Here is an 18855-nt window from a genome sequence, read left to right on the forward strand (position 1 = left end):
CCATAGATTTCCTCCCAAGGAGCAAGTGTCTTTTAATTTCATGGCTACAGTCACCATCTGCGGTGATCTTGGAACCCAAGAAAATAAAATCTGTCACAGCTTCCATTTCTTCCCCTTCTATATGCCAGGAAGTGATGGGGCCAGATGCCATGATCTTCGTTTTTTTAATGTTGAGTTTCAAACCAGCTTTTGCACTCTCCACTTTCACCCTCAACAAGAGGCTCTCTAGATCCTCTTCGCTTTCTGCCATTAGGGTGGTATCGTCTGCATATCAGAGGTTGTTGATAATTCTCCCCGCAATCTTAATTCCGACCTGTGATTCATCCAACCTGGCGTTTCTCATGATGTACTCTGCATATAAGTTAAATAAGCAGGGTGACAATATGCAGGCTTGCTGTTCTCCTTTCCCAATTTTGAACCAATCGGTTGTTCCATGTCTGGTTCTTACTGTTGCTTCTTGACCCTTGTACAGGTTTCTCAGGAGACAGGTAAGGTGGTCTGGTACTCCCATCTCTTTAAGAATTTGCCACAGTTTGTTGTGATCCACACAATCAAAGGCCTTAGCGTAGTCAATGAAGCAGAAATAGACGTTTTTCTGGAATTCTCTTGCTTTCTCCATGATCCAGTGATTGTTGGCGATTTGATCTCTAGTTCCTCTGCCTCCTCGAAACCCAGCTTGTACTTCCGGTAGTTCTCGGTTCGCATACTGCTGAAGCCTAGCTTGTAGGATGTTGAGCATCACCTTGCTGGCATGTGATGAGCGCAATTGTACGGTAGTTTGAACACTCTTTGGCGTTGCCCTTCTTTGGAATTGGAATGTAAACTGACCTTTTCCAGTCTTGTGGCCATTGTTGAGTGTTGCAAATTTGTTGGCATATTGAGTGCAGCACTTTAACAGCATCATCTTTTAGGATTTTAAATAGCTCAGCTGGAATACTGTCATCTCCGCTAGCTTTGTTGTTACTAATGCTTCCTAAGGCCCACTTGACTTCACTCTCTAGGATGTCTGGCTCAAGTTCAGTGACCGCACTATCATGGCTATCAGGGACATTCAGATCTTTCCTGTATAGTTCTTCTGTGTATTCTTGCCACCTCTTCTTAATCTCATCTGCTTCTGTTAGGTCCCTGCCTTCTTTATCCTTTATCATGTCCGTCTTTGCACAAAACATTCCCTTGAGATCTCCGATTTTCTTGAAGAGATCTCTAGTCTTTCCCATTCTGTTGTTTTCCTCGATTTCCTTGCATTGTTCATTTAAGAAGGCCTTCTTGTCTCTCCTTGCTATTCTCTGGAACTCTGCATTCAGTTGGATATATCTTCCCCTTTCTCCCTTGCTTTTTGCTTCCCTTCTTTCCTCAGCTACTTATAAAGCCTCCTCAGACAGCCACTTGGCTTTCTTGCATTTCTTTTTCTTTGGGATGGATTGAGTTGCTGCCTCCTGAACAACGTTACGGACCTCCATCCATAGTTCCTCAGGCACTCTGTCTATCAGGTCTAATCCCTGAAATCTATTCCTCACCTCCACTGTATATTCATAAGGGATATGATTTAAGTCATACCTGAATGGTTTAGTGGTTTTCCCTACGTTCTTTAATTTCAGCCGAAATTTTGCAAGAAGCAGCTCATGATCTGAGCCACAGTCAGCTCCAGGTCTTGTTTTTACTGACTGTATAGAGCTTCTCCATCTTTGGCTGCAAAGGACATAATCAATCTGATTACGATATTGACCATCTGGTGATGTCCATGTGTAGAGTCGCCTCTTGTGCTGTTGGAAAAGAGTGTTTGCTATGATCGGCATGTTCTCTTAGCAAAACTCTATTAGCCTTTGTCCTGCTTCATTTTGTACACCAAGGCCATGCCTGCCTGTTATCCCGGTGATTTCTTGACTTCCTACTTTAGCATTCCAATCCCCTATGATGAAGAGGACATCTTTTTTTGGTGTTAGTTCTAGAAGGTGTTGCAAGTCTTCATAGAACCGATCAACCTCAGCTTCTTCGGGATCAGTGGTTGGGGCATAGACTTGAATTACTGTGATGTTGAATGGTTTGCCTTGGATTTGTACTGAGATCATTCTATTGTTTTTGAGATTGTATCCCAGTACTGCTTTTCCCACCCTTTTGTTGACTATGAGTGCTACTCCATTTCTTCTAAGGGATTCTTGCCCACAGTAGTAGATATGATGGTCACCTGAATTAAATTCGCCCATGCCTGTCCATTTTAGTTCGCTGATTCCCTAGATGTCGATGTTCAGTCTTGCCATCTCATGTTTGACCACCTCCAGCTTACCTTGATTCATTGATCTGACATTCCAGGTTCCTAAACAATATTGTTCTTTACAGCATCGGATTTTCTTTTCACCCCCAGACACATCCACAGCTGAGTGTCCTTTCGGCTTTGGCCCAGCCACTTCACTCTTTCTGGCGCTACTTGGAAATTCCCTCTGCTCTTCCCCAGTAGTATATTGGTCACCTTCCGACCTGAGGGGCTCATCTTCCGGCGTCATCTCTAGCCTTGTGATACGTTCCATGGGGTTTTCTTGGCAAGAATACTGGAGTGGGTTGCCATTTCCTTCTCCAGTGGACCACATTTTGTCAGAACTCTCCGCCATGACCTGTCCGTCTTGGGTGGCCCTGCACGGCATAGCTTATGGCTTCACTGAGTTACGCAAGCCCCTTCGCTACAACAAGGCAGTGATCCATGAAGGGAGGAGGAGTGCTGGAGGAGTGCCTGAAAAGCCTTAATGTAGATTTCCTTCTCTGGATTCAGCCCCAACTATTATTCCCAGCCCACAGAGTCCTCTGAGGTACAACGCAGGCAGCACATTTGAATGATTAAAAGTTTTATTCACATTTCAAGGCTATTGATTAAATCAGAAAATGAACTTAATACCAAATACCATTCTTATTGTGAATATAAAGCCAACAAGCACAAATAAATGAAAGAACACAAGGTTAATTAATAACTAAGATTTGAATTCTAAGATCTCTCAACAAATTATCAGTGAAGCAAAAGAAATGGTTATAGTGAAACAAAACAAGCAAAGAAAAATAGTTAAACTTCAATCTGTTTAAAATGCAAGCAAGATGGTTATATTTAAAATTCCGTCTGGGCCGAGGGAGTCACTGGAGTTCCTGTTTTAGATTTTCAAATCCTGTTTTTGACCCTGCATTTAAGAGTCACTCTTGAAAATTAACATTCTAGGAGTGAGGTTAAATGTTCTCAGACACAGTTCCTACAAGTTAGATCTCATTTGGCTTTTATTCCCCTCCTAGGTACAAAAACCATTAGAAGATACATCCACATGCCCTAAAAAGCCATTCTCACCAGTGTAAAGGTCTGCATATGTTTTTGTTCCCTAAGGAACAAGCCTCATTGAATGAAATAGATTTACTCCTGAGGAGACATGTATAGAATTGCACTGTTAGTCTAAGCAAAGATTATTACACAGACCTTTTAAACAAAAGTTAATCTTACAGTGCCTGAAGCTAGATCTGGCCCTCTGCCAGTCCAATGTCAATGGAAAACCCATGGCATGCAGCCACTAATGGAGCCTTATCTTTGTAGGATGCTCATAAGCCTTGGTATGTAGATTCTAAGACTACAGAAACGCTCAGACACTTGAGTCGAGGCAGGCTATCAGTGCAGCTAAAGCTGCAGCTAGTAGCAGGCCAATCAGAGAGGAAAGAGGAAGGCATACCCAAAAGTGAAAGAGAAGGAGGGGCAGTGCAAGACTTATCAGGGAGAAAGTTCAGTGACCGAGACCTCAGATCAGCCTACCCACTACCCAAGAGACCTCAGATCAGCCTACCCACTACCCAAATCTTTTCTACAATCTAAAAAAAGGCATTAGTAGCACATAAAGGGTAGGCTTTGACAGTAAAACACATCTACATGCAAAACTCTAGTGTTGCATTTCTAAATACATCAAAGGGGCATGAAAACTACCAGACTGTTCATGGCAAATTTTAGAAATATAGCCCACAAGTAGTCACTTTGATTTTATTTCTTTAGGCTAACTTTTGTGTCCTACTACCCGCATTTCAGCATCCAGTCCTAGTTTTTCTACATTTTATTAGCACATGAAGACAGACTGGATAGTCTGCCATTCTGGATCAATGCCTGGCCATAATTAGTGGGTGGTATCCAATTATCTCCCATGGATTGGCACAGCTTCCTCCAGTAGAAAGGGGAGCACAAATGATTCCTCCACCCCACCCCACCCCACCCAAGTGCCCTGAAAATGTGCTCAGGAGATTTAGGGGACACTATGGAGCAAACCCAGCAAGGGGGCGGGTCCCCATTGCATGAGCATAAAACCACTTGCACAACATTAAATTTTGCCCAGTGTTAATGCATTTAGCAATTATTTTGAGAGTTCATGGGGGAAAGCTTTTTATTCTGCTGTATTTAAATCTCTGCCTTAAGGCATTGTATCCTTGATAAGGATGAACAGCAGCAGAGCCTATCTGCAAATTCTTGCTCTCTGCAAGTTCCTGTTGTCTTACCATCTCCAAGTGCCACTGCACTATTCTGCAGTTAAGCTAAGGTGATAGAGCTCCTTTGCTACTTTCTCTAATCGGTCTCTGTATTCAATTTCCTTATAGTTATTTGCACTGACCCCTTTGAAGCCATACATTGCCCCCCACCAACATGCAGCAATGACCGCGGTCGAGTCACTGTCTCCACCATGGAAGAAACCCCTATGAGCGAGCTCAGTCCAGTTCTCAGAGCCAAGGAAGGCATCGTAAGCAATCATGGGAGCGTCGTGCCCACTGCTGCCTCCCCAACCAGAAAAACTCAATGCCTTATAGAATTCATCTCTCTCTTTCACACCATATACTCCAGGGAAGGAAGGAGGAGATTTGCCATCTGAAATGCCTCTGGTTTTCAGGTACCTCTTCCACTGGTTTTCAAAGTAGTTCCTATGAAATATAAGCAGAAATCCAAAGTTTCTCTCAAGATCCTAAATCGGCAAGGAGTATGTATAATAATGGAGGAGGGGGTGCTGCACATATGTATCTAGGATTTTGCATTAAAATTGACTGAAATATATCCTCCAAAAATGGAAAAAGTGGACCCAATATGAATATAGGTTTTGACATCCTAGATTGGAATAAGCTCAGACCCTACCTCTGCCTTGTACTCAGTCTTTTGAGCCAAACTTGTCCTTTGCCGTGCCTCCCATAGCAGCCATTTTGTAGTGGTGCCCAGGACAGTTTGCCAAATGTGCCTGTGGCCCAAAAAAAGTTGCCTCTCTTGTCCTAGGTTATCAAGACATGTCTGGCGATACCTGTAGGTCAACAAATGCTCTCTCTGTTGCTGAAACAGAATACTTTGGGGACAATGCTTCAAAGTTTTGGGGTAACAGGCACCGTCCATTCCCTTTCCTCTATTCAGAAGTCACTATCTCAGTTGTCAACATAGAATACACTGCATCATACCTATACCTATTTAATAGAAGGTAAATCTGCATCTACAGTATATCTCTGGGTGATTTACAGTAGATCAACAAGGATTTCTCATTCCAAATTGCTTAACAATGGCAGCAACAAAATTACTTCCTCCCTGCCCTAAATTACACTGCTGAAATGCAGAGAGCTTGGGGTAAACAGGACTGGATTTTTAAGTGGAAAGACTGTGACCTCTGTCCAGTTTGGTACTCAAAACAAGTTTCTAGGCTCATTTTTTTAATTCTACGCGTTTGTCCTCTGCACCAGGATTTGGTTAGAAGATCACCAGATTGTAGTGAAAAAACTTAACTAGATCCCACAAGCCTAATGTCTGCTCACCCCAATCTATAAGATACTCTTGGCGCCTTCAAACTGCTAAAAACACAACACACATGCTCACCAGTGCTCCAAGTTCTTTTCCACAAAGCAAGCAGACTTCTGGATATGGACTTTTGCCTTTGGCAGCACCTCCATCAGCCCTTTCCCCCACTCGTGCGGTGGCTTGCAATTAACAGCGTAAGAAGTGAAGAGGGCAGAAGCCAAGGATCCAAGGTAACCAGTGGGATGGTGGTGAGTCATGCGCCCACTCTCTATGCTGACTGCAATCAGGTTTTCCAGCTGTTCTGGATGACAGAATCTCAGTCCAATGCACATGGACCTCATAGCTGCTCCACACCCTCCTGCTGCTTCATTGAAGTTGGGTTTCCAGCTCCCTGGATCGTCTGGATCCAAACTCTGTGCATTTTCCATGCATGTATTACCTATGAAAGATGGAAAAGGGGGGAACCTTGTACAAGTACCCCAAATACTTCGTTGCAATTTAAACTGACCTGTGGTTAAGTATCCTCAGCCTGTATCTGTACACCCTCAGCACAACTATACAGCACCAGTTCTTTCCACTAACAAGACAATTCTAGCTTATCTGTGTGCCCTCAGCAGAACCAAACTTCCCCAACCACCTGTCATTTGGCAAGCAGTGACTTCCTGAGATTTTATTACGGTATTTATATGCCACCATCTCATGCCAATGCTTTCGAACTGTGGTGCTGGAGAAGACTCTTACGAGTCCTTGGACTGCAAGGAGGTCAAATCAGTCAATCCTAAAGGAAATCAACCCTGACTGCTCATTGGAAGGACAGATGCTGAAGCTCAAATATTTTGGCCACCTAATGCGAAGAAAAAACTCTCTGGAAAAGACCCTGATGCTGGGAAAGACTGAAGGCAAAAGGAGAAGGGGACGGCAGAGGATGAGATGGCTAGATAGCATCACTGATGCAATGAATATGAACTTGAGCACGCTCCGGGAGAGAGCGCAGGACAGGAAGGCCTGGCGTGCTATGGTCCATGGGGTCACGAAGAGTCGGACACGACTGAACGACTGAACAACAACAAATATGCCAAAGCACCTCACAGTCATGTAGCAAAAACATTAAAAGCACAACATAATGAAACAGCAATACATACACACACTTAAAAAAAAGCAGCACTAAAATAACAGGATCCAACCCACACCCGAGAAACAGATCTTAGAACAGCCCGGGGGATCCAAATGCCCTCTGAAATAAAGTTGTTTTTACTTGCTGCCAGAAGGCTACCAAGGGGAGGACAGACTGTACACCCAAGGAGGAAGTTTCAAATGGCTTGGTGCCACTGTGGAAAAGGCCCTGTTCTGAGTACCCCCTTGCAAAAACTCACAAAGGGAATCCAAAGCAAAGCTTCTGAAGTAGATCTCAACAAGTTCAGGTGGGAGGAGGTGATCCTTCTGGTTCTCACCTGGGCAAGATGCTTTTCCTCCCATCTATAGTTTGGTGGCCCCAAAGACTGATATAGGTGGAGAAGAAGACAGTAGGTTGAAACTACTGCTAAACTGCTGCCAGGAAAGAAAGAATGTCACCTCTCCCCACTTCCACTGTGCGGGAGTGTGTAAGTGCATATGTGTACGAGTGCACTATGGAAATCAAAAAGATTAAGTTGTCCTTAATACGTATCGAAGAAGTGCATGCAGGCTGCATTTATAATTCAAAAACTACCATTGCTGAGATACACAGACTGGGGCGAAGCGAGGAGGGGTGCTTCTGTATCAGCTCACATTCCTAGAATGGGCTCCTTTTGTACTCCAGAAAGTAGTCTTGCCTACGCAAATGAATATGGAAAACAGATCTCTTAAAAACTCTGCTTATCCCAGCTACATGAATGCTTTTTAAATGGTAAGCAGCAGTGCAGGCATGATTTCTTGATTCTGCCAATATTAACAAACTAGCACACTTAAGATCATAGCTCCCATTGATTAGGAGAATGAAACCCTAGCTTTGTTCACTTACGTTGTCTCACCAACCACATGGTTTGTTCAACTCGCAAAACCTACGAGGATCATATTATTGGATCCTCTTATTACTAAGAGGATCATATTATTGGATTCTCGAACTTTTTAAAGAAAAATAAAATATCGTGGTCCTTTTTGTACAGGATGATTGGTCATTTGATCTTCGTAACTACCATTTACGTACTTAAGAGAAAGTGAGGCAATGCGCCTGAACCCCAGACACACAGTGGTCACAGTTTGAGTTCACAGTGGTTCCTTTTATGTGGCAAACCCTTCATATGAAGTGAACACCCTGTGCAGAACCTGCAAGTTTCCACACCAGTACAGTCCCACCTCAAACTGTTTTTCAAAAGGAATGGGCACAGTCATGGAAGAAGGTAGCTAAATAAAATATTTCTGTCGGGATGGTCTTGGGTACTGGATGCTGCGCAGCAGGAAATCAATAGGAGACGGCTATGCCCTGTTTGTGGGCATTCTGGAGAAATCTGGCTGGCCACTGTTAGAAACAGAGTGCTTGATTAGATGGACTCTTGATTTGATTCAGCAGAACTCTCAGTCCTATGGTCCCTGGTAGGGCATTGCAGGGGCCATAGCATATGGTGGATTCCCTCCCTCCAGAAGCCCACAGATGGAGCTATGACCTGGGGGGGGATCCAAGTGAGGATTCCCCCCCCCCCCAGCCACCATGGAACACTTCACAGCAGCTCTTCTTGACCTCAGACAAGGACAGGGAGGGTGGAAAGGGGGCATGCCAGGGGAAGGGAATGGAGAGGCAGACATGGATCCCCAACCCTCTCCATCCCCGCCCCACCCACCACTGGGTAAGCCAGCAAGAAGGGCTCAGAAGCTTACAGAGGGAGGTGAAAATGCTTCCATCATTCCTTCCCCACTGCCTGGCTCTTGCCTGCAGGGCGTTGGATTATCGGAGCATTCCATCGCATTGTCTAGATACCTGTAGGACAACTCTGCTGCATTTTTAAATTTTAAATTCCACCATCCAAGAGCTCGCAAATATGGCATGCTCAGTGTTAAAAGTGGCCATGGCACAGTTGGAATTTCTATGTATTGACCTGCTCTCCCTTTCACTTAGGATACTCAAGATGCACCACGAGGGAAGTGTTGCAATATGTAAATGTACATAAGCTCCAGTCAGAAGAGGCACTTCAAACAGAGTTGCATTCTTCTGGGCTTGCCACATACAAGCCTTCTAAACTGATAGGATTTCCAAAGTTCATTTACATACTCTGATTCACAGATCTAATTGCATATTCACAAACACAGGATTGCAGTTTGATGACTTAATACAGAAATTGGGAATCTCCGGCCCGGCCCGTGGATGGTCCTCATCTGGCTATCAGGGGCTCCCTCCCCAAACCCTGCCCCGTGAAAGCTAGCAGGGATTAGAACGGAGAGTGGTACACTATGGGAGATTCTCCACTACTATTTCTGATCACTTACCGGAAATAACAGCAGGGATTCCCCTTAGAGAGCAGCTCGTTCTTCCAATTGGGAGAGCGAATGGTGTGCAAAGTGCTTTGCCCATCCGGCATCCCCAGCAATAGGGAAAAGTGCGATACCAGCGAGGCCAGGCAGGGACCAGAACGTCAGGGGGCACAGCCCTGCCCTCTGACATTATCCAGCCTACGTCTCGGTGGGGGTGTCATCTGGCCCCCCACCCAAATACAGCTCCCCACAACTGACTTAATATAATAATGATAGTGCATCTGATCAACAGTTTTGGTTGCTTGTAACTTCCCCATTTGGTTGCTCCACCAAACTCTGTTCATGAAGTGTGTTGTCCATGTTGGGCTGAAGCTCTATGGTAGAGCACATGCTTTGTGTGAACAGGTCCCATGTTGCATCCCTGGCATCTCCAGGTAGGGCTGGGAAAGACTCCTGTCTGAAACCCTGGAGAGCCGCTGCCAGTCAGGGGAGACCAGCCTTCCCCAACTCAGTGACTTCATTTGACTACGACTCTTATCATTGGCTATGATGGCTGGGGTTGAGTTGTACTAGGAGTTGTAGTACAACACATCTGGGGAGTACTGGGTTGAGGAAGGCTGATAGAGAAAATACTGAACTAGATGAACCAATGATCTGACTCAGTGTGACTGTTCACACAATCTAACCCACACTCAGTGGTTGCTGAACCGGTTGTTGAACCGTGAGTTGTTTGCTGAGCTGTGGTTTAGCTGTGGTTGTCTGAACCTAGGGCATTTTCCACAGGATGGCTTGTTAGTGTGGCTCGTTTTTCTCGAACAAGCCACCTTGAGAACCCATGGTTTGTTGTTGGATTGTTCAGGGTGGTTAACAACCCACACTGCATGGTTAACAAGCCACTCTGCGGAAAATGTCCTGGGTTCAGACAACACGCTAACCCAAGGCTCAACAAACAACCCACGGTTCAACAACCCACACTCAACCACTGAGTGTGGGTTAGTGTGTTGTGTGAATTCCCCAGTATAAGGGTTTTAGGGAGCTTTCCAGAGGAATTTTAGGATATATGGGGTGCTAAATCAAAGCCCATAAGCCATATGGGGACTGCTCATCCCTACCCCAAACCCATGGGATTGGTAAATTACAGCAAGATGAGCACAGTTGGCAAAGTCTGAGTACAGACTATCTTCAGGGCACAAATCTAATCCAACTTTATACTTCCTTTTGGAAGATTAGATGTGCTTCTGGTTCATCACCAAGCCCTCCACGTCCAGAGTCAAAAGTTCCAAAATATGAAAACGCCATATATGTTCATATGTACAAACACAGCATACTGATGGTACTATAAAAACAAACTTCTACTTTTTGGAAATCAAAACACATAGGAAAAGTGCTGTATAAATGCTAAGTCCTCAACATTTTTCCATATATTAGCTCAATAATCTCAGTATAACTGAGTAATAGTGGGAGGCCAGTATTTCCATCATGATATTCAAGCTGAGGTCAAAAGGCAAAGGTTTCAGTGAATATATTACTGCACTGAAATCTGAACATGGGATTTCCCATCTTATAGTGTGCACCTGGCCTCAACCACTATGCTACTCTACCTATATTTTCTGGTTCACAGTCGTTTCACTGAAACAAGTTTCTTCCTTTCTTCCTTTCTCTTTAAAAATAAAAACCCTTTTCTCAATTTACAGGGCTCTTTCTCATACGCTATATTTTCTGTTCCTTTTGGGGAGGGGTGCTTATTGTTAGATTCAGTGAATCTCCAAGAAGGAAGCAATGTCATAGGAAAGAAGGACATAAGCACAGTAACCAGGGCTTTTTCCGTTCTAGGGCCTATTAGCACAGCTCAGGCACCACTGTCCTGCAACCCACTGGAAGTGGTTCCGCACAGCACTTAAATGTCGTGCCATATGATGCCTGCAACACCCATCTCTACAGGGAAGGGGGAAACTAAATGTCGGCTATTAATAAATAACAGGGGAGGGGACCATTTGTCAGTTGATTTCTTATACAGTGGTGGCGGTGGTTTTTAAGGAGGTACTTCTACTCCAGAGCACCCACAAAAATTACAAGGAACCAAGGAGAAAGGCAGGTTCTCTCTCCAGGATCAGAAGCACTATGCTTCTGAGGTACCAGCTGCTGGGGAATGCAACTGGGAGAGTACTGCTGCATCATTGGCGCCTGGTCAGCCACTGTGAGAAACAGGATGCTGGACTAGAAAGGCCTTTGGTTCCGCACAGCAGTTAAATGTAGTGCCATATGATGCCCGCAACACCCATCTCTACAGGGAAGGGGGAAACTAAATGTCGGCTATTAATAAACAACAGGGGAGGGGACCATTTGTCAGTTGATTTCTTATACGGTAGGAGGGAGAGTCATTTGAAGGGGCATCGCTGAGGTGGGGTTTTAGGGTGGGGGCAGGGGAAAGAAGAGTTAATTCTATCTTCGCTAAAGTTACAGCTACTGTTATGCTTTTAAAAAAACAATCCAGCATATACAGTAGTATGTTATTTTTTTCTATCAAAAAATCATGGGGGTATTCTGAACGTGGGGGTGGGCTTCCAGTGGCACTAAGCTGGAGAGAGGCTGGCCAAGCCGTGATGTCATGCTTGACTGGAAAGCTATTCTGAGGGTCAGTGTGGGGGGGGATTCCCCCATGCCTCTTCCAGGAGTGGGGAAAACCCCCTCACTGGCACAGGATCTCAGGGTTCCAAAGCAGTAAGACACCTCACTGCTTTGCAAGCCTTTCCACAGCTTAGTGCGACAGAAAGCCCCCACTTTCAACCAACTTGGAGTTGCCGTAAGCATGCCAATGAAAACTTTTTGTGCTTCAGCGCCACCAGAAAGTTTTTAGGGGAAGGACCGTCGCTCAGTGGCAGAGCACCCACTTTGCATGCAGAAGGTCCCAGGTTCAATCCCCAAATTCTCCAGGTAGGGGTGGGGAAGACCCCTGTCTGAAAACACCCTGGAGAGCTGTTGCCAGTTGGTGTTGACAATACAGAGCTCAAAGGCCCAATGTTCTGATTTGTTGTGAAGCAGCTTCCTATGTTCCTTCCTAAGTGTGTGGAAGTTTTTAAAAAGAAGCCTAACTGAGGCTCTAAACAGAACGGGGGGAAGTACACGGAAGGCCAAGCCAGATGATGCAATACCGCTTTGCAACTCAGAAAAATCACCCCAAACAAAGTCTTTAATTGTTGTTTTTAAGGAGGTAAAACAGGAGGATAACAGGGAATGCAGCTCTCTGGCAGCAACATCATCAGAGTTCTCCGTAATGCCTGAGTGAGAGAAAGATGACAAGTCTACAGAAAACAAAGTATGAAAGCAAACTTCCCCAGTGAGTCTTATTGACCTGACTGGAGTGATGAAACGCTCAATGGTTTGGATCCACATTTACTCAGAGTAGACATTTATTTCAATGTGTCTACTCTGAGCATGAGTAAATGTGGATCCAACCCACAGAGCGTTTCATCACTCTAGTCAGGTCAATGGGAATCACTGGGGAACCCATTGATTTCAGTGTGTCTGAGTAAACGTGGATCCCAACCATTACTTTTGAGAGAGACCATCAACGAAATGCAGCCAAAAGAAACTCTGAATTGTGTTTCGGTATCCTGGGACATGTTTGTCTTCCTTGTGCACCACAATATTCCTTTGCAGAACATATGGTACAACTTTGTATGGAATGATTTCTGAACAGATGTCTCATACAAATCCCATTTTGAGTTACTTATCATCTTTGGCACACGTGGTCCTTATGTTGTTTCAAAGCTCAGCCTTCCGGATTGTAGCATGCGCAAGCAAGCAATCCTTCCCAAATTCCCCACTCCGCCCACTAAAGATGCAATTCAGCCACAGATATGATCATGGGATGGAGTAGGACATAGGGAGGTAGAAGGGGGAGACAACAGACAAGGCAGCACCCTCTCCTTAATTGAAAGTGCTTCCTCAATCTTGGGACAGATTTTTTTAAAAAAATCCCACCCTGCCCTGCACCTCATCTCTAATTCCCCAGCAGTCAGGAGCAAAATACATTAAAAAGAGAAATGCAGACAAAGCCACTTTTCTCGAAACCAGGGTAGCTCCCAACAGCCTTGGCCGGTGGTCAGTATGATGGGAGTTGTAGTCCAGCAATATCTGGAGGGCCACAGGTTGCTCACCCCCGCTTTAAATGAAGAAACACAGTGTCAGTTTCTGATAGCCTCCCCCAACTTGAGGCCCTCCAGTTGTTTTTGACTCCCAAGATTCCTGACCACTGGCCATATAGGCTGGGGTTGATAGGAAGTCCAAAACATCTAGAGGACACCAGGTTGGGGAGGGTGGCTTTATGGAGATATACAAGTCTTTTCCCAACAATAAGGTGGCCAGAACTATAGAAGCTGCCCTCCAGGAAGCTACCCTGGTTTAGGGAAAGGTGGCTTTGTCTGCGTTTCTCTTTTTAAAGTATTTTGCTCCTGGCTGCTTGGGAATTAGAGAAGAGCTACAGGGCAGGCTGGGATTTTTTGGGGGAGGTCTTATTGAATTGGGAGGTATCTGTTTGATGGAATGGGAGCGTGCTAAAATACACTGGATCTGGGAAGTTCTCTGGGAAGCCTGGAGTCAGAGGTTTCACTAAGTGGGAAGAGTGGGGAGGGGGGAGATGTCCTACTAAAGAAGGGAAGGGGTGTATAGGAAAAGGATATTCCCAATGCCAGAATTGGGGGGGGGTCAATACTCCCACACTTCCTGCTGTCTAGATATGTGATAAGGTGAGTCAGAATTAAGAATAGTATGTAGGGGTTTGGATATGGCCCAGGTCCAAATCTCAGCTCAGTACTGAAGGTAGTGAAGGAACCCTCAGCCTAACCTATCTCACAGGGCAAGCAGAAGCTTAAAATGAGCTACAGTACACCACCTTGAACAAGAACGGGAAAGAAGTCAAGGTAAATAAACAGTGCGGTCACAACTCTACACTCCTTCTGCTCTCTCTTTTTCCTATGTCAGCTTTCCCTGGGCTGACACCCCCCAGAGCTGTCAGACTACAACTCCCATCATCCCCAACCACCTGGGGAAGGCTGCCCTATACTGTGTTCCCTTCAATGAGACCTGATTGGAAAATGTAGCTGAATAATGACTCTGTTATCCAGCGGGGGAGGGGGGTGCATAAAGGTTGCCAAGAGCCATCAAGCTGAACTGTAAATGCAGCCTTTATAACAGTAATGCAGGACTGAAAGCCTTTGGGAAAAGTCAGGTTCCAATCCCATACCCCAACAATGCAGGACACTTGAGAAATACAACGGCATTTCTATTTTCTCCTGTGTAAACATTTAGGAAAGATTACCTGGAGCTCGTCCTACCATGTCATCCATGCAGTCCCTGTAGTTTCTGGCAATGAGTTTATACAAGTGGGTTAAGTCCGGGGTCTTCCCAGCTTCTGCCAAGGCTTCAGCAGTCGCCAAGTGCATGACAGTATCATCGCTGACCCTCCAGCCGGCCACATTGAGTTTGTCCACTCCACCCATCTGGGCCACCTCGCTGTGAATCCTCTCACCACTCCGCTGGAACTCCCATTTTCTATTGTAAAAGCCCAGGGCATCTCCAGCTGCACTCAGCACCATGGCAGCCACATAGCTCTCCAGCATGTCCGAACACATGATCTGTCTCCAGCCCCCCAAAAAGACAGATTAAAATTCAGTAACACCTCCAATTAAAAACAGGTTAAAACTGTAATGTGATTGAATTCCCTATGCATCTCAAACTACCATGCACAAAATTCAGTGGGTTTATTAAATATATTTCAGTCCCGTCTGCCAGTTGCTGTCAATTGAGTCTCCTCCTCCTTTGGTGTGTTTGTGCATGTTTAGCCAAGGTTGCCTTAACCCGCAAAAACATGTAAAGATCCTTGCAGGGACCACGAAAGCATTGTTCACATGACCAAACATGTAGGGGAGAGCAGACTGAGGCAGCAAGTTTCCCACCGCCCCCCTGGCCATGCACGCCTCCATTCGCACATCTGCATATAAACTGCAGGTAAAGTTCATACACCTGGCCAGAGCTCTTGCAAAAAGCAGTCCTCAACCATGTATACATATGCATACAGTTTGTACACACTCTGGAGATGCGCAAATGAATGTGTGCATGGGAGGGATGGAGAACCTCCGGCCCATGGAGTTTCCCCATCCAACTGAGCAGTTTCTTCCCGTGGCCCTGCCCCCTTGGCTACAGAGGGAAAAATGCTTTTCTCTGATCAGCAGTTCCTCATTTTATTATTTTTACTTCAAAAATGTATTTTCTTTTTTGACAACAAAACAGTGCCCCAGTAAGAGCACAACCCTGTGTGTGTTTAGACATGAAAAAGGTGTACAACGCCCAGCATGCCCCGGCCAGCTATGCTGGGAGTTTTAGGCCTTTTTTCCATCTAAACACTCATAGGATTGTGCCTTAAATGCATTTAGCATCAGGGCAGTAGAAGCACGCTCCATTTTATTCTGGTAGTTATAATGGTGCTATGAATTAAGAGGAAGCAGTTGTAGAATGAAGGTAGAGCGCAGAGAACTACAAACTTTAGACCAACTCTAAAAGCTCTGTGTGTGTGTGTGTGTGTGTGTGTATATAAGACCATGAAACCCAGGGTCTAAAGTTACCTAGCTGCCCTATTTCATACGACAGATGTAAGAAGCCACCAATGGCAAATAGTAAGTAAAGACAGGTTTGTTTGTTTATTTATTTATTTATTTATTGCATTTATACCCCGCCTTTTTTCCTCTTGCAAGGAACCCAAGGCGGCTTACATTATCCTCCTCCTCTCCATTTTATCCTCACAACAACAACCCTGTGAGGTGGGTTGGGCTGAGAGTGTGTGACTGGCCCAAAGTCACCCAGTGAGCTTCCATGGCTGAGTGGAGACTAGAACCTGGATCTCCCAGCTCCTAGTCCAACACTCTTGCCACTACACCACACTGGCTCTGTTGGTACCATTTTTTATTTGCTGAGAATTTTAAATTGTATTAATGGTGCCTGCATCATAGCAACCTCTCATTGTATTTTGCAGTAAAAGCACCAATTTACACGATATACAAATACATAATGACCATTTTCTGATATAGGGGAGATACGATATTGCTCCAGTGTGCCCATAATGCTGCCAGTACAAACCATGTTTTTATCTGAGCGTAGTATAACACGGTGAAAGAAGCGTTACGTAACCTCAAGGTTATAGGTTCTAGTATGTGAAACAAAACTATATGGCCACAGGTACTTTTAAACTTTTCAACGAAGGCCACAGAGTACAGACGGCTTACGCCAGAGTTGTGTCACTGCCATCAGGACGCCTTCTTCTGATCTGCTGTGGAGTGCGGGGCCCTGGGCTTGCAACCCAATCCTTGGCGTCACGTTTTTCTCTTCGAATTGTAAAGACGCGCTGGGTTCAGCAAGGTAATCTGGCTGACTGGAGTGGAGACGGTGCAAGCCGATTCCGAGCAGAGCACCCCCCACCCCGTGACTGACCGCCGCCTCGCGGGAGTCGGTACAAAACTCCAAGGAGTAAGAGGGAGTCGTTTGTTAGGAGAGGAATGAAGACAAATCGCAGCCTCGACCCTTCGCTTGGTACTTGACGTGTTCCTAATGGCTCAGGAATGCCAACGCCCCGATTCCAAGCGTGCCGCTCCCCACCGCCGAGAGAGGCGCTCCCGTCTCCTGCTTCCAGGAGCAAAGGCGCTTCATGTTTCCAAGGGCTGCTCCTCAGCGGCGAGTCTGGCTGCGATCCTACCCGCACTCGCTTGGGAGCACGTCCCAATAAAATCAGCGCGACTTACTTCTGCGTAAGTAAGTAAGTAAGTAAGGCACAGCGAGAGCTGAAACTTCAGGCGGCCATCCCAACCCCACTTGCTTCCTAGGGAGTGAGCCCCGTTGAACGCGGCGGGGCTTACTTCCGTGCAAACATCCCTAGGCTTGTCCTGTAAGGCTACAACCCCATGGATGCCTTCTTGAGAATAAGCAACGTCGGGTACAATCCTATGCAAGTTTAGACCGAAAAAAGGCCTACAACTCCGAGCATTCATGGCTGGCTGGGGAGTGCTGGGAGTTGTAGGGCTTTTTAAGTGTCTAAACATGCATAAGACCGCACCCTCACTTACTCCCGCGTAGCCATGCATATAGGATCGGGCGGCTGCATGTGACCCTTAACGCCGGGCGGCAGAAGTACGGTCGGGGGGGAGGGGGGCAGAGACAGACTGGGGTATCGCGGGGCTTACCCGGATGCAGATTGGGCTGTTCGAACTTCGAGACCCGGAAAATGCTTGGCGGGCTTGCTTTGGAGGCGGCCGGCGCTGCAAGCCGGCTGGAAAGCCCCTTCGCCTGAACGAAAAGAGAAACGGGAAGAGGGACCGGCCCGGCCGAGTACGGCAGCAGCCAATCCGGGGGCGTGCAAAGGCTGCGGCGAGCTAACTGGGCGGGTAGCTTGAGAGCAACCGCAGGGACGGAGCGGGAGGGGCAGCGGCAGCGGCAGCTCCTGGCCGCGGCAGCGCTTCCGGCGGGGGACGTTCGGTTTCTGCAAAGCGAGGAGCGGTGCGCAGCCCTGTGGATGCCGAGGCAGAAGAAAGGTCCTACACCTTCCAGCATGGCTGGGGAATGCTGGAACTTGGAGGGCCCTTTCCCTGTCTGAAAGACCCTAGGATTGCGCCCTAGGCTGCCAGGGCAATCCCGGATACGCCCTGCTTGGAACTCGTAAGCGCCTCTGGTGGTCTGAGCAACCCTGGCCAGGACTGCGCTGCGGCGTGAGGAGGCTGCACTATTACAATCTGATTCGCAGCTCAGCTGCCAGACGGTGAGCAGAGCAAGCTCGTTCGCTGCTCTGAAGATCGTGTGTGCTGCTGCCGTGTCATTCACGCCACGGTGAAAGCGACGCGAGATGGGGGGGCAGATTAGGATCCGCTGGGCGGGGGGAATTTAACCCTTTCTTCCCTCCACGGTTGGCCGGATCGTCGTCCTGTCCCCCCGCCTGTAATTTTCATTGCGAAGAAGTGATCGGTGAAACCTATTTGGTCACTTTTTGGCGATGAAAATTACAGGCGTGAGAAGGCTTTTTTAAACTATCCCCAAGCTAGGGTCCTGATCCAGATTCGGTCCGCTATGCGTACTTTAGAGTGGTGGGGGCTGGTGGCCGATTTGACCAGGCGGGGTCAGCGGAGGCGGAGCTAAGGGATCACGGAGGCCGGTCTTTGAAACCCCAACGGACAGCGACCCATACCACAAAAAGGAAGCACTGAGCAACATGAACTTTAAGATTGTACGTGCAAAGGTGGGGAAATCGCACAAAAGCACTCCCTTGGTCCCACATTCTCTTGTTCCAGAAACAACTCTCATTCCACAGAAAATCACGAGTGAAGGGTGGGGCACAGAACCACACAGATTCATGATGTTGCCACTGCTAGTGATGATATCCTCAGAACCACGCTGCCAGGGCCAGTTCAAGGCCATGATGGGCCCCTGGCAGCTGTCTATAGTGAGCCTCCTACTCCGCCCCAACTACTGAATTCATGCACCACACACACACACAGTCAACAATGTACAACAGTAATGGGAAACCATTTTCACTACATATTTTAGTGGAAATCATCTTCTGTTTTCCTGGAAGCAAAAGACATACCTCTTCCATGGCAGAA

At 46.5% G+C, this 18855-nt stretch overlaps 1 protein-coding gene across 2 annotated transcripts; it reads right to left on the minus strand.

The window, feature by feature from the left end:
- Positions 1 to 1338: 1338 nt before the first annotated feature.
- Positions 1339 to 17550, minus strand: ADPRH (ADP-ribosylarginine hydrolase). 2 transcript variants are annotated; one of them, XR_014789074.1, is made up of 5 exons: positions 17446 to 17550; positions 14535 to 14854; positions 5849 to 6209; positions 3792 to 4920; positions 2952 to 3760 (listed from the first exon to the last, which is right to left on the minus strand). XR_014789074.1 is itself a non-coding variant. In XM_084843466.1 (4 exons), the coding sequence occupies exons 2-4, from the start codon at positions 14845 to 14847 to the stop codon at positions 4524 to 4526; spliced, it is 1071 nt and encodes a 356-aa protein (XP_084699592.1). In that variant the 5' UTR covers positions 14848 to 14850; positions 17446 to 17550; the 3' UTR covers positions 1339 to 4523. The 2 variants fall into 2 exon arrangements, 1 of the variants encoding a protein (XP_084699592.1); XM_084843466.1 differs by having other exon boundaries at positions 1339 to 4920; positions 14535 to 14850.
- Between the last annotated feature and the right edge of the window lie 1305 nt (positions 17551 to 18855).

Source organism: Heloderma suspectum, chromosome 3, assembly GCF_057233095.1.
Source record: "Heloderma suspectum isolate Gila_16-S chromosome 3, 16-S_ref, whole genome shotgun sequence".
Classification (NCBI taxonomy): domain Eukaryota; kingdom Metazoa; phylum Chordata; class Lepidosauria; order Squamata; family Helodermatidae; genus Heloderma; species Heloderma suspectum.

Excerpts from the sequence above, each read along its gene's own strand:
- ADPRH (XM_084843466.1), bottom strand. The coding sequence starts at position 14,847 with ATGTGTTCGGACATGCTGGAGAGCTATGTGGCTGCCATGGTGCTGAGT. Across the intron at positions 6,210-14,534 it reads CATGGTAGGACGAGCTCCAG|GTAATACATGCATGGAAAAT; the intron begins GTAATCTTTCCT and ends CATCTTTCATAG. Across the intron at positions 4,921-5,848 it reads GAAAAGAACTTGGAGCACTG|GAACTACTTTGAAAACCAGT; the intron begins GTGAGCATGTGT and ends TATATTTCATAG.